The sequence below is a fragment of the Arachis stenosperma genome, chromosome 4 (assembly GCF_014773155.1).
Source record: "Arachis stenosperma cultivar V10309 chromosome 4, arast.V10309.gnm1.PFL2, whole genome shotgun sequence".
NCBI lineage: Eukaryota > Viridiplantae > Streptophyta > Magnoliopsida > Fabales > Fabaceae > Arachis > Arachis stenosperma.
This window is the reverse complement of record NC_080380.1, coordinates 85,063,056-85,077,821: the sequence shown is the minus strand read 5'-3', so window position 1 is coordinate 85,077,821 and position 14,766 is coordinate 85,063,056. Positions and strand designations below refer to the sequence as shown.

The window sequence follows — 14,766 nt, the reverse complement described above, 5'->3', positions numbered from 1 at the left end:
TAATAATAGTTAGATTTTGTATAATATATGTTCTTTAATGCAACTTCAAGGTAGTATTCCTGCTAAGTTTGTTAATGATGGATGGCAATCTACTGGTATGGATGCTAATGGTATTGAATGGAAAGCTGATAATTGTGCAAAGTGAGTACTTCTTTTAATGATTTCATTGTGTATGTAGATTCTAGATTTTACAACATTAAACATGTTTGATTGATTCATTCTTCACTAGCTTTGCGAATTTATTCACAAATATCAAAGAGAATCATAAATTCCAAAGGGATGGAAAACAAGAATCATTTTTAGTTTTATCTTCTTTTGTGCAAGCAGGATATAAGTGTAGCAAAAATGTTGGGGGCAACTAAGATAATAGGGATTGACATAAATGATATGAAGCGAGAAAAAGGTGAAGCTTTTGGAATGAGTCATTTTATAAATTCAAGTAATTCTGATAAATCTCTTTTAAAATTGGTTAAAGAATTGAGTGATGGACTTGGTGTGGATTTTTCATTTGAGTGCACTGGAGTTGGCCCTTTGCTTACTGAATCATTAGAAGCTACAAAAGTGGTTAGTTTCATTTTTCAAGAAGTTCATCTTTATAAATTTGTGTGTGTACAAATTGAATTAAATCTATTATATAATCCTTGAAAAAATGCAAGTGAATCTAATTATAATTTTCTCATGTATAGGGATAAGGTAAAACAATAACGCTTGGTGTAGGAACTGAACCTTTTGTATCATTTGGTCTATTTTCTATTCTTTTACAGGTACTTGCTAGATTCCCACACCAAATTAAGATCAGGTATCTTCTTAGTCATGCCTTTCACAATAATGATGATTATTGTACAAAAATACAAATTGCATTTGTTTTTCGATTATCAACAATTAGTAGCAATTTTCATTCGATGACAATCATGATATGGCTGATCAATCAACAAATTAAATGAGTATATAGCTAGCAATTTATGGTAGTGGAAGCTGATTAATGTGGCATTTCATACCAAATGGATCAAAGGCAACATTTTCATGTGTTTAGACAACACTTTTAAAAGATTGTCTCAGTCCACATTTATTGTAGTGAAAAAACTAAATTTAAAACTATTATTCATAAGTAGTATATTATGATTTAGTTTAGTAAAATTTTTATTTTTCACAAGTCGTATATTAAAATTGATTTTATAAAAGATAGATCATTCATCATTAAATACATGTTTTTTTCAGTAAATTATCTCAAGTAGAATTTTTATAAATTTTTTTTCTTATTCTCTGATTATTACTCTTCTCTCTGTGCATGTATGTAGCCATTTGTCTTTTTATTATTAAGGAGGTGAAGTTTTTTCAGTTAAATGACTCAACCTTTTTGCTTTCTTGCTTACTACAAGTTTATGTTTTTTAAAATTAGGTGCTTATCATATGTTGCAATCATTCATGAGCTCATTTATCTCATATGATGAAAATAATTTATGATTTAAAATACTAAAATTAGTTGGGATATATCCTTTTCCTACTACAACTAATTAAAGTTGGTAGTAGGTAATTTCATCACATAACAGAAAATGCATGTGTATGACTCTCTTATTACTGCGTTGGCATTGGCAGTGTTCTCATTGAATGATAAAAATAGAAATAAAGAAAAAGTGAGTTGTCCACCATGTATTATTGGTAAACTAAGCAGCTAATTGGAAGGGAATCACACGCACAAGTTTGTTTGGCAGGATTTATCTTTATGTGCAGTGCTCTGGAGTTTATTCTGGTTAAAAAAAGATTAAGGGACCCTTGTGGCTATAGGTTTTGACTTTTTCAAAGCAAGAGCAAAGACCAACTTCAAAGTTAAGAGAACCGTATCATTGGTATCAAGGCGAAAAACATTGCCAAGCTATCAATTCCTTGAAAAGTAGCCAAAGGTTTATAGTTTTAGATTCTTTAGTATATTCATGATTTTTCTTCTTCATTTACTTTTAAATTCTTAGATCAATTACTAAAAGCGAAAGCTAGGCTACTTTTAAAGGTACAACTTTAGATCATTGCTAACACTTGTGTTGCTACATTGATATAACATAGTTATAGGCTTGTAGCATTTTTTGTTGTTTAGATTTGTAACATGATTTACTACTTTTCAAGAGAAATTTGTTTATCAATATTTTGAGTTTAATGAAATATCTCATTTTGCAGTAATTAATTTCAGTATATTTATATTATGTATAACAATAATAATTGTTGGCAAATTGAGATTCTGAAAAAAAGATAGTTCATTGTTTCTAAGAAAATGAGTATAATATAACTAAAAAAAGTCTTAAGACTTTAGTGACAATAGTAATGGCTGGTAAAAGTGAATAACATTACAATTTTATAATTATTTTTAGTGGCCATATAAATTGCCGGTAAAATGGGTTTTGGCGACAATAGTAATGGCCGCTAAAAATGAATCACGTTGCAATTTTAGAATTACTTTTGGTGGCCATATAAATTACCAAAAAAATAGTCGTTAAAAATTATTTACCTTTTGCAGCCATTAAAAAAGTCTTTACTGATAAATGTTATAATTACCGCTAAAATCTTTTAGCGACAAAGCATAAGACGACTAATTGCCGGTAAATGTATTAGCAACTATTTTTATTGCCACTAAAAGTAAAATAAATGGCTGCTAAAAGTGATTTTTCTTGTAGTGTAAAAGCATGACAGTGTGTATAACTCTATAGCTACGCTTTAAAATCGTACAAAAAAGTATACATACAACCACACTTTTGAAGCGTGCTAAAAAGGTTTGGTTTGGCTATACTTTCAAAGCGTGCCGATAAAAAACGATATGGCTACACTTTTTGAGCGTGCCAATAGGGTAATAAATGGCTATGCTTAGTAAGTGTGCCTTGATGACTAAAAGAAAAAACGGCTACGCTTAAAAAGTGTACCAATAGCTAAGGAGATAGCTATGCTTTTAAAGCGTGCTAGTTTCCAGGTTATGGCCACGTTTATTAAGCGTGGCTGTTGAGCACAACTGTATGATATAGCCACGCTTTTTAAGCGTGGTCATAAGTTAGCTCAGAAAAACTCTTTTTTCATTAATCTTTCCAATAAAAACCTTGCAAAATTCATATATAATTTTAAAATCATAGATCAAAATAATTATGTATATATAAGCCAATCTAACTTATATATAAACTTGTCACAAAAAAATAGACTTTGATCACAAAATACTAAAAATCAAAGTCATAACAACTACCCATGAATTCCTAATACAGAAATTACAATACCAACAAGTATCACATATCTACTTTCTTTATATACTTAATACAAAATATCAAACTCCATGATTAGTGTGATCTTCCACCATGAGTTCCATTGATTTTACCACTGTCCTGCACAATTTTAAATATTGTTGTGTTAGTGCATGTTATAAAGGCTAATTAATAATACAAATCTAATTCTAAATTTAAATTGATTAAGAATGAAAATGGTAAGGCGACTTTAATTAGGTCCCGCAATAAAGTTATTAGAATTTAGCAATCACATAATTGAAGCATAAATGCTTAAAGAAAGAGAGAGAGAGAGAGAGGAAGGAAAAAGAGAGCATATAATTCATCAATAATAACTAAAAAAAAGATAGTACCGAATGAGCCACTTGGATAGAAGAATCTAAGAATATATATATAAATATATATTTAGGCCCTTCAACTGCCATATGAAAAATGTGATGCACCTTGTTCTCACATCTTTTTTTATTCACCAACTTCATTAATCCAAGCACATGATTCATAATATTCATTAGTTTAAGGCAACTTAGACCATTGATTTGTGTTTTATAGTGGTTAAACTACTCTCAAAGAAAGAGGGGGCTACACTATGCTACTAGCATATAATATATAGGCATTTTGTATTATTTTTTTTGAAATTTGATTGCATGATAATTCAAAGCTTAAGACATTGGAGGACACTAATTTTCAATGCTATACATAGTTAACAACCATAAGCTGAAATTCAGAATAGATCTAAATTCACACCAAACTAAAACAATGAAGTTTGATGCAAAGGAGATATTTAGTTCCAAGTACTTATCAAAAAATATTTTCGAATTACCAAGCACTCTGCTTGTTGCAACCGTGGTACTCTTTCCTTTAACAAGAATCACAAACAAACTACATTTATATGGGAGTATATAAGAAGAAACAAGAGAATGCAACATATTTTATGGCCATTGGGCTACTTACCATCCTAAGGAGCCTTATTACAATAATGCAACATATTTTGCTTAAACACAGATTCTACCACACAATACATAGACATCACTATCTAATAACTAACTGATTGCTAACAAAATCAAGTAACAAAGAACAATCAATAGTACACTACAAGAAAATTTAACAACCTACAATGTATATTTAGCCAACAATAGAAATTTAACATGAATACTAAAATTCTATAATCCAAAACAATGAGGCAGTGACCACTTATTTTTCTCTCTTTTTTTAATTAGCATATTTGTATAACAATAATACGATAAAGATAGTTACTTATATAATTGGTTGGTGGAATGTAAGTTGATTCGGAGGAGCGGAAAAAATTTCTTGGTCTACTATTTGAGGCATCCAAAATAGAATTTTGGGTAGCTTGCACTAAGGCTGTTACGTCTTTGTCAGTCATTCTAAGGTTGATTTGGTGCAACATCACCTTTAATAGACCACAAACACTGTCCATCTTCTTCTCTAATGATAAGACTTTGTCATTGTATTTAACTTTGACTTGGCTAATCTCCTTATCCTTTTTAAGAGAGTTTATTGTAATCAAAGCCCCATAACAACGAACTCAACCTAGTTAGTCCTTTCCTAGCACGGCTACAAATGCATCCTCATGATTTTTCCTTACCTTTATGCGGTTTTGAAGTTCATTTTATCAAAAGTAACAACATAAAAATACAAAGTCATATTAACTTAATATAAATACAAATCTATTTAGAATTTATATTTTCCAAATCCAAACACAAATACAAACAACTCACAATTGTTGTTTATGTTTTAGCATCAATTTCTTTTCTATTTTTACTTGTGCGAGTTGCTGTGAAAACTTTAGCCTTTAATGGTTCTTTATTGTTTTCTTTAGAGTCATGCTAGAGTATGAAAAGAAAAACTTACATGAATCATACTAACTAGACAATATAACATGGATATAAAGGAGAAATCACAAACAAATAAGTTATGTTACCAGCTGCTTGCACTATTCCAAAATTTGTGGAATCCATTTAGTGAGAAAATGTTTGCTTTGACCTATTTTCAGTATTCTTAGCAGACATGGTCTAAATATAAACATGAAAAAGAGGTATTATTATTCTTAGCAGACACATTTTCTTTCTCTTTGAAAATCACATCACCTTTTTTTGAAACACGAAGTCTAATTACATAAAGAATCAAGGATAGTTGGAAGAAATAGAAGACATATAACATTACCTTGATAGATGGAAGACTCCAATACCGAATTATTTTGTGAAATTGAACCTCAATGATCTCTAATGGTCGGTTCTGTATCATTTCTTTCTTTGTATTGTACTTCAAGAAATGTTCCTTTTTTATTTTGCCCTTGTATTTTTTCTATGCACGACAACATCCCCACATTACCCGCGACTTTGAACTTATTGGAAAAATGAACTTTTGCAATTCAACACAATACATTAGAATGCCAAAGGTTAGCATAAAATAACAAACAAATAAATAAAAAATTGTCCATAATTCCATATTTACATACATTAGCATACTCCTACATGTCCTCCTTAAGTTTATCAGGCACACCATGCCAACTAGTATATAGCGAAGTCACAAAATGAGGATTTCTAACTGCTATAGATATGACCTCCTTGGTTGGACCTATAGGCTTCCCATGTGAAAACTCTACCTCTCGTCGATATTTAAAATTAGTGGCATGAAGTTATTGCATAAGGTCTTACCACAAATTTTCTTTATAGTGCCTAAGTCCAATTAGAATAACAGAATTTTAAGTTAACCTAATTGAAAAGAAATATAAGCTATAATTAGATAATAAGGTAGACAAGAAAAGTACATTCATTACTAGCTTACACTACAACAAATAAGGGTTTTCGCAACGGTCGAAAATTGTTGTCATAGATCGAAGAACTATTCTAAAAACTTTAGGCGACGCTTTGGCAACGGTTTTTGACCTGTGGTATATGCGGCCATTAACAATGCTCATACACAACGATTTTTTACCTAAGAAAACGGCAACAAAAAACCGTTAGCATAGTTACTAGCATAGACAACAGTTTTGACAATAATTTAAAAAGAACGGTTTAGAACCGTTACTGGATAGGCAACGGTTTTAAACTGTTGCAGTTTCATTATTCACAAAGCCAACAATTTTAAAGTGTTACCATTGTTGTTGTTTTTTGGCAATAGTTTTAATACCATTGCCATTTTATTGTGATCTAAGCCAACGGTTTTAAAGCGTTACCGTTGGTGTCGGTTTTTGGCAACAGTTTCAATACCATTGCCATTTTGTAGTTGTCTAAGTCAATAGTTTTAAAGCGTTACCGTTGGTGTCATTTTTTGTCAATGGTTTTAATACTATTGTCATTTTGTAGTCGTCTTTGACAGCGATTTTAACACCATTGCTTTTTGTGATTTTTAACAACAGTTTTTTGTAATATATAATTCTTTATTTACAATAGTTTTCTCATGAATAAAATTAGTTCCAACTTTTTTTTAAATGTAGTATCAATAAATAATCTAAACTATTTGAATCAAATTACTAAAGAAAACTAATTGAACATTTACAATCAAATTTGACTTATAAAAATTATTGTAAGATCCACAATCACATTATATCATCATTACAAAATAACATATTACTAGTCTAGGTCATAACTATTTGTACTTACATCATCATCATTTTCCAAAAAACCATAATACTATAGCCTAAGTCATGACAATTTCGAACTATATAATCTAATTTTGCAAAAAAGATAATAACAAAAAAGAGTTGAAATAGATAAGTAGCAAATAGATTTATCATCATATCCACAAGTTCAGGACATTTACTCTCTAACATTTACTCTTAAAAATTTGAGCTTAATTAAGTTCAATTTCTCTTTTAATATGGTTTTTCTGTAAACAAAATAAAAAATAATAAATCAAATATAAAACTAGACATCTTTAATACTAATAATATTTACTAAAAATGTTTGAGAGAGAGAGGACAAACATATATATAATAACATTTTTCTATTTGGATATACAAAACAATTGAATCAACATCAACATAGTCAACCATTGTTTAAGATATGATAACTTATAGAAACTTTAACAACAAATAATACCTCCACATTCGCATCATTGTTCGGATTGCTTAAAGTGCTTTCTAGTTGAGCAGCTAACATCTTAAGGTCCACTCCTGAGCTTTTTTGTTGCAACATCATCTTAACAAGAGATTTTAGTTCATTTACTTCTTTTTACATCATATCAATCTTACCCTCTAAGGTTGTTTTCTCAGCTGCATGTTGCTACTTAAGAGTGGAAATTTCTTCATTTTTCTTTAACAAAGTTAGTGTGGTAACTCTTCTATGACATCGCACTCGTCCTGCCTTCTCTTTCCCAAATATGGATTGAAGAGCTCTAATTGCTGATTCTTTAGACTTTTTATTCTCAGCTTGAAAATGTGCCTAATTTGAAGAAAAATAATAATAATTAAAAAAAAGAGTAACTACACAATTAGACTAAAACCATATATCATTTGACAACATCAAAGAAAATAATAGAAATTAAGAATAATATCAAAATTCTTTAACTCAATTGCAAGCGTAAAAATAACAACAACTGATGGACAAATCGCCAAAACACAAGAAATCCATAACCTATTTTAATCAAATTAACTCTCAATGCTTACATTAACATCCAAAGTATCTTCATCCAATGATTTTCGCTTTATGCTTTGGCGAGTCTCAACAAACATTTCTACTTGAGTAGGTGGTTCATTATTTTTCTTAGAAGCAGCCTCTAAGTCCAGTTCAAATAACATTTATATAGAGTTAAAATAAGTTTATTTTTTAAAATCAACACATACTTGATACTCAAAGACACACACCACACATACACATACAAATGCACAACAAGGTTTAAAAATTGTACCAATCTTGCACGTATTCTTGCAAAATTTATTGGTCTCTTTCGATGCCTAAATTTCTATTGTGCCCTATTTTTCTTATTCTGCACAAACATTTTCTACATAGCAAGAGACAAGTATTCTCAAAAAGTCATCATATTTCACTCATAAATGTATAAAATATAATTGCATAAACAATTACACTAGGTTTCACATAGCTTACCTTAGCTTTCTCAGTTCTCCAATAAGCAATTAACTATCGAAAATGACTATCAGGTATGCTTTTGGGACGATTTTTCAGCATCTCATTAACACATTTGTATGGGAAAAACTGAGTTTGCTTGATCGTGGTCATATACTGTCTCCAATTGTCATTGATACGACCAAGTACCATCTTTTTTCCTTGAATTGGAATAATGAATTTAGCCTATAAAACACAAATATTATTTGCTAGTAAGAATAAAATATTATGTACATTTCCTTAAGTTCCTAAAAGAAATAAGACTAATATTCTCACTTGAACATATTCCCAAATAGCTTCTTTATCTTTAATCCCCTTTCAATTTGTGTAACTTAATGGACAAAAATCTGAATTCCTTGCCATTGTGTGATGCCAGGGCATCTTGGCCAGTTTCACTGACCTTTTCTTTACTGTTTTTAGGGTAGTTTCATGCATTTTCTTAGGAAATAAGCTAGTTTTGGGTAGATATTCACTTACACCTTGATTCAAGCATACATTGTGCATTTTACATGATTTCATGAGGATTTTGCATGAATTTAGTGACAAATTGTATGTTACATTACCCATGACTTGGACTAGAACTTGATGCACTCTATTGCTTGATTTTAGGACCAAAGGAAGCAAGGAAGAACCACTTAGCAGTCACGTTAATCTAATTGACATGGCCACTAACGTAGAATGGGAGGTAACTTGCAAAGTTAATGAGAAAAGTGATTGCCAATAACGCTCTCGAAGCCATCATTGCCCACGTTAAGAGTCACGTTAACTAAGTTAACGTGAGCTCTAACGTGAAGAAAGGACTTTGAGCCAACATTAGTGACACTTAACATTATCACTAACGTTGGCCAATGATCATAAGTGGCCACGTTAGAGTCCACGTTAACTTGGTTAACGTGGCCTCTAACGTTAACAAGGGGAAGGAAGCCAACGTTAGTGACATTCAACATTGTCACTAACGTTGGCCTAAGGTGCAATGTACCACGTTAACTTCCACGTTAACTTGGTTAACGTGGGAGCTAACGTGAGAAGCAAGAATGGTCAACAACGTTAGTGACACCCAACATTGTCACTAACGTTGGAAGCAACCACAAAACCCCAAGGAGCCACGTTAACTTCTACGTTAACCTAGTTAACGTGGAAGCTAACGGCGATGAGTGAAAGATGAGCCAACGTTAGTGACACTCAACATTGTAACTAACAATGGAAATGGTTTGCAAGGCCACGTTAGAAGCCACGTTAACCTAGTTAACGTGGACTCTAAAGTGAGATAGGGGCATATTGGAACGTTAGTGACAATGTTGAGTGTCACTAACGTTCTCGAAGAATGGCACGCCTACGTTAAAAGAGCCACGTTAAATAAGTTAACGTGGACTCTAACGTAGGAAAGGGGGAGGCTCTCAACGTTATTGGGAAAGTTGAGTCCCAATAACGTGTGCGAAGGACAAAGAGGCAACGTTAGTGGCAACGTTTGTGCCACTAACGTTGAGGTTAACGTAGCCTTTACTTGGGTAAGAAACGTTAGTGAAAAAGTTGAATGACACTAACGTTTTCGAACCCATTTTCTCACTGAATGTTAACACCTCTAACGTCCTGAGCGCTAAAGTCTCTGCCCACTTCACACTTTCTCTCTGCAAGTAAAACCAAGCCCAAGTGAAGAAGAGAACTGCTCCAAACTGAAGATCCAAAGGCCCAAGACTTGAAGAATCGACTAGATGAATAGAAGAGTAGTATATATAGGAGTAGCTTTGAATTATTTAAAGGTGAGTTGGAAAAGAGTTCTAAAAGGGGGAGAAAGCATTACTCTCTATTTTTTACTTTCTCTGCTCTTCTAGTTCAGAATGTATTCTCCATCTTTGTTTTCATTTTTTAGAGCTATGAACAACTAAACCCATTTCATTGGGTAGGGAGCTCTGTTGTAATTTGATGGATCAATACTAGTTTTCTTCATTCTTCTTCTATCTTTTCTCTTGATTTCACTTGAAAGCTTTCGATCTTTATCCCATTGGGTAGTTATCTTGGAAAAGAAACTATTCAAACTTGGATCCCTTCTGAACCTTGAAAGAGGAATGAAGAGATCAAGCTAGAAATACTTTCTCATGCTGGACCAAATTGGGTTTGAATGGATATGTGACTATAATCCTCTCAAAACTTGATTTGGGAAATGCATGTGGTATAATCAGTGACCACCCTTCATCTCTTCTCATGAGCAATTGACCAAGGAATTGGCTATTGATCAAGATTTGAGAGATTGAATTGCAAAAAATTGTAATTCAATCAATTAAGATTGCCAAGGAGATCAATGAGTGCATTGATTGAGGAAGAGATGAAAATGAACTTGATCCGGAGAATTGCAACATCTCCTGTGCCCAATGAACTCCCCAATTCTGATCTCACCCATTCTCTTTAATTTCTGCGTTTATTTTCATGAGCAAACACCCCATTCCCATTTACAATTCTGCAATTTAATTTCAGTCATTTACTTCCAGTTCTTTAATTCTAGCATTTACTTTTTCGTCATTTACATTCCCGCCATTTTATTTTCTGCAACTCTCAACCCAAATTCTGAATTCACTCAACTAGAACAATCTTCTAATTAAAGTTTCTTGATCAATCAATCCCTGTGGGATTCGACCTCACTCTATTGTGAGTTTTTACTTGATGACAAATTCGGTACACTTGCCAAAGGAAATTTGTTGAGAGGCAATTTCCACCTGCATCAAGTTTATGGCGCCGTTGCCGGGGATTGATTGTGCATCAACAATGATTAGATTGGAAGATTACTAGATTGAGCATTTTTGTTTTTTTGATTTAATTTTCTGTTTGAGTAATTTACTTTCTGTCTTAGTTAACTTCTTCCCCTTCCCCCTCTACTCTTTCGTTTTTCTTTGTTATTTACAATTCAGTTTGCTAACCCACTAACTGTTTTGATATATTGCATCACTCACAACTAACACTAATTCTGACAACAATACTTTCTGCACATATTTTTACTTGCTTGTACTTGTTGGTTGTATGACAGCGAGAAGAAGCGGGGCTTCAACTTCCTTCGATTCTGAACCAGAAAGGACCCTCCTTAGATTAAGGAGGGAAGCAAGAGGGAAACGTGCAATCAGTGCTAAAGAGGAGGAGGAACACTTTGAACTAAACATGGAAGGCAACATAGAAAACCAACATGAAGAAGAGGCTAATAACCATGGGGGAGGAGGTAGAGCAAATCATGTTGGGGAGGATAGAAGAGTGTTAAGCTCTTATATCAATCCCAACCCAGGCAATTGTGGGAGCAGCATTCAGAAGCCCACCATACAGGCCAACAATTTCGAGCTAAAACCTCAGCTCATCACTCTTGTGCAGAATAATTGCTCATTTGGAGGAAATACTCAAGAAGATCCGAATCAACACTTGACCACCTTCTTGAGGATTTGTGACACAGTGAAGTCCAATGGAGTCCACCAGGATGTCTATAGGCTGCTCTTGTTCCCTTTCTCACTCAGTGACAAGGCATTCAAATGGCTCAAATCCTTCCCAAAAGAAAGCCTGACAAATTGGGAGGAGGTAGTGAATAAGTTTTTGGCAAGGTTTTACCCCCCGCAAAGGATCAATAGGCTGAGAACTGAAGTACAGACGTTCAGACAGCAAGATGGGGAGTCACTTTATGAAGCTTGGGAAAGGTTCAAAGACCTAACAAGAAGGTGTCCACCAAATATGTTTAATGAATGGGTGCAGTTGCATATCTTCTATGAAGGCTTGTCATATGAATCAAAGAAGGCAGTAGATCATTCCTCTGGAGGATCCTTGAACAAGAAGAAGACCATTGAAGAAGCCATAGATGTCATTGAAACTGTAGCTGAGAATGACTACTTCTATGCTTCCGAAAGAGGGAACACTAAGGGAGTAATGGAGCTAAACAATGTAGATGCTCTGCTGGCTCAGAACAAGCTCATTACCAAGCAGTTAGCTGACCTCACCAAGAAGATGGAAAGGAACCAAGTGGCAGCCACCTCATCAACAACCCAAGAAGAAGTTGAAGAAGAGGACCTTGAGCAAGCCAACTACATTGGGAATTCACCTAGACAGAACCATGATCCATACTCCAAGACATACAACTGGATGGAGGAACCACCCAAACTTGGGTGGGGGAATCAGCAAGAGCAAAGCAAGACCAGAGACGTTACAACTCGAACAACAATGCAGTCATCAATAATTCACACAGAGGACATATCAACACACCCACAACAACACCTCTTATCTTCCACCTCTAATCCCAATTTACCATCAATTGATGACAGACTCTCTAAGCTTGAAACCTTACTTGAAGGAATATGCAAGAGATTTAAGAAGAGAAGGTGTTCAAAGAAGAGGTGCGAGCCAACATTAAGAACCAAGGAGAGACCATCAAGAAGCTGGAATTCCAAGTGGATGCTTAGCGGAGAAGATTCCCAAACCTACTGATGGCTTCCTAAGTGACACGGAGAAAAACCCAAGAGGAGAAGCAAAGAAAGTAAGATGGGAAGATTGCAAAATGGTCACTACAAGTGATCAAGAGGATGAAGACGAGCAAAGCAACCTCTCCCAACAGCCTGAAAACAACTCAACAGAGGAGGAGGATAGAGATCACCAAGAACCAGAAATCTCACAACAAGAGTTGCTGAAGCTCTATACACCATTTTCCCAACTGCTCAATGGTGCTGTGGGGAAGAGAATATACTCAAGGTTCCTAGACTTTGTTGCATCTCTGCATGTGAACATACCATTCATCAAGGCCATACAACAAATGCCTGCATTCATCAAGTACATGAAGGATCTTCTTCCTAGGAAACGCTCAATCAAAGGAGGCCAAACTATAGTGTTAAACAAGGAATGTAGTGCCCTTATTCAACCTAAATTGCCTGCAAAAAGAAGAGACCCAGGGAGTTTTCACATTCCCTGTGCCTTAGGGGAAACAATGTTTGACAGAGCACTCTGTGATTTAGGGGCAAGCATCAACTTACTGCCCCTATCCCTGGCGAAGAGGCTACAGATCAATGAGATATTGCCCACAGATGTGGTCATCAGACTGGCTAACAAGACTCAAAAGCAAGCAATAGGAGTGGTGGAAAATGTGTTACTAAAGGTTGGGAAATACTTTCTCCCAACAGACTTTGTCATCCTGGACATGGAAGAGAGTCACACTCACCCAATCATATTGGGAAGACCCTTTCTAGCTACGGCCAGAGCACTCATAGATGTGGAGAAAGGGGAGCTAATATTGAGGATCCATGATGAACGGCTCAGCTTTAATGTTTTCAAACTCTCACATGAAGTAGACCAAGAGCACAAGGAACCAAGTAAAGATCATGATGAGATGCTGAAGGAGGAAGCAAGCACTGAAGCACACCCAACCTATTTGGAGACTCCTTTGGTTGATAAACAAGGGAAACAGCAACTACCACAGCTCAAGGAAAAGTTAGAAGAACCTAAACCTCTAGAGGCATATGAAGACAACATCACAAATCCCTTAGAAAAAGAAGTCATCAAGAGCAAGACAATATCAAAGGACACAAGGAAGAAGGTACGAGTGATCTCAGCTTACTTTCCAGATATCCCCCCTAATCTCCCTACTATACCATCTCAGTTACCTAAAGTCTTCACTATCTACAGAATTCTCTCCCTGGAACATGTAGAGATCATTGATACAACCAATGGATACAAGTCCACAGCGAGAGGGGAGGACTTCAAGCATTACCAACCACCCTGATGAGGGAAAAACGTCAAGCTAGTGACGCTAAAGAAGCGCTTCATGGGAGGCAACCCATGTTCTATATGCTTTTAGAAGATAGTAAATAAGTCAATATTTATAAATTCAAACCCAAACTTGACAAACTCTTGGTGGAATCCTTATTGTGCAGTATACAGTGAAGAACAAGTTTGGTGTTCAAAGCATGCCAAGAAAGCATGAATGCAACCAAGAGCATGCTAGTCTTGGAAGCCTTGAACAGAAGTTTTCATCACAGTGCTCCAAACTAAGTTTGGTGTCACCCCATGGTGCACCAATATGCATATAAGGACCCACGAATAGTTAGTTAGTTAGTAGGAATTCATGAATAAACAATTTAATCTTTTCTCATTCTTCTTTTTAATTCTAGCCGTAAAGTTCATGTTGTCGTTTTGATATCTTTTCTCACCTTTCTTATTTTGTCTTTATAGGGAAAAGAAAAGGAGCATTGATGGAGATTGATTGGACAATTAAATGGGGGAGGTTCAGCCACTTCATGAAGAGAACTACACACTTGTCTCAAGAAGAAACGCATGGGGAAACGTTGCCATGCAACATTGAAGAAAGGAGACCCTTTGAAGACCGAACCATTCACTCTCATTAAGTGATGATCCTTGTCCTTCCTTCATGGACAACCCCAACCGTGCATCAAGCAACCATTCTTGCAATCCACACC

At 34.6% G+C, this 14,766-nt stretch overlaps 1 protein-coding gene across 1 annotated transcript; it reads left to right on the top strand.

Moving 5' to 3' along the window:
• The first annotated feature begins 12,857 nt into the window (after window positions 1-12,857).
• On the top strand, window positions 12,858-14,072 carry LOC130975164 (uncharacterized). The gene has a single exon (XM_057899990.1). The coding sequence runs from the start codon at window positions 12,858-12,860 to the stop codon at window positions 14,070-14,072; it is 1,215 nt and encodes a 404-aa protein (XP_057755973.1).
• Window positions 14,073-14,766: the final 694 nt, after the last annotated feature.

Coding starts and splice junctions, on each gene's coding strand:
- LOC130975164 (XM_057899990.1), top strand. CDS start 12,858: ATGGTCACTACAAGTGATCAAGAGGATGAAGACGAGCAAAGCAACCTC.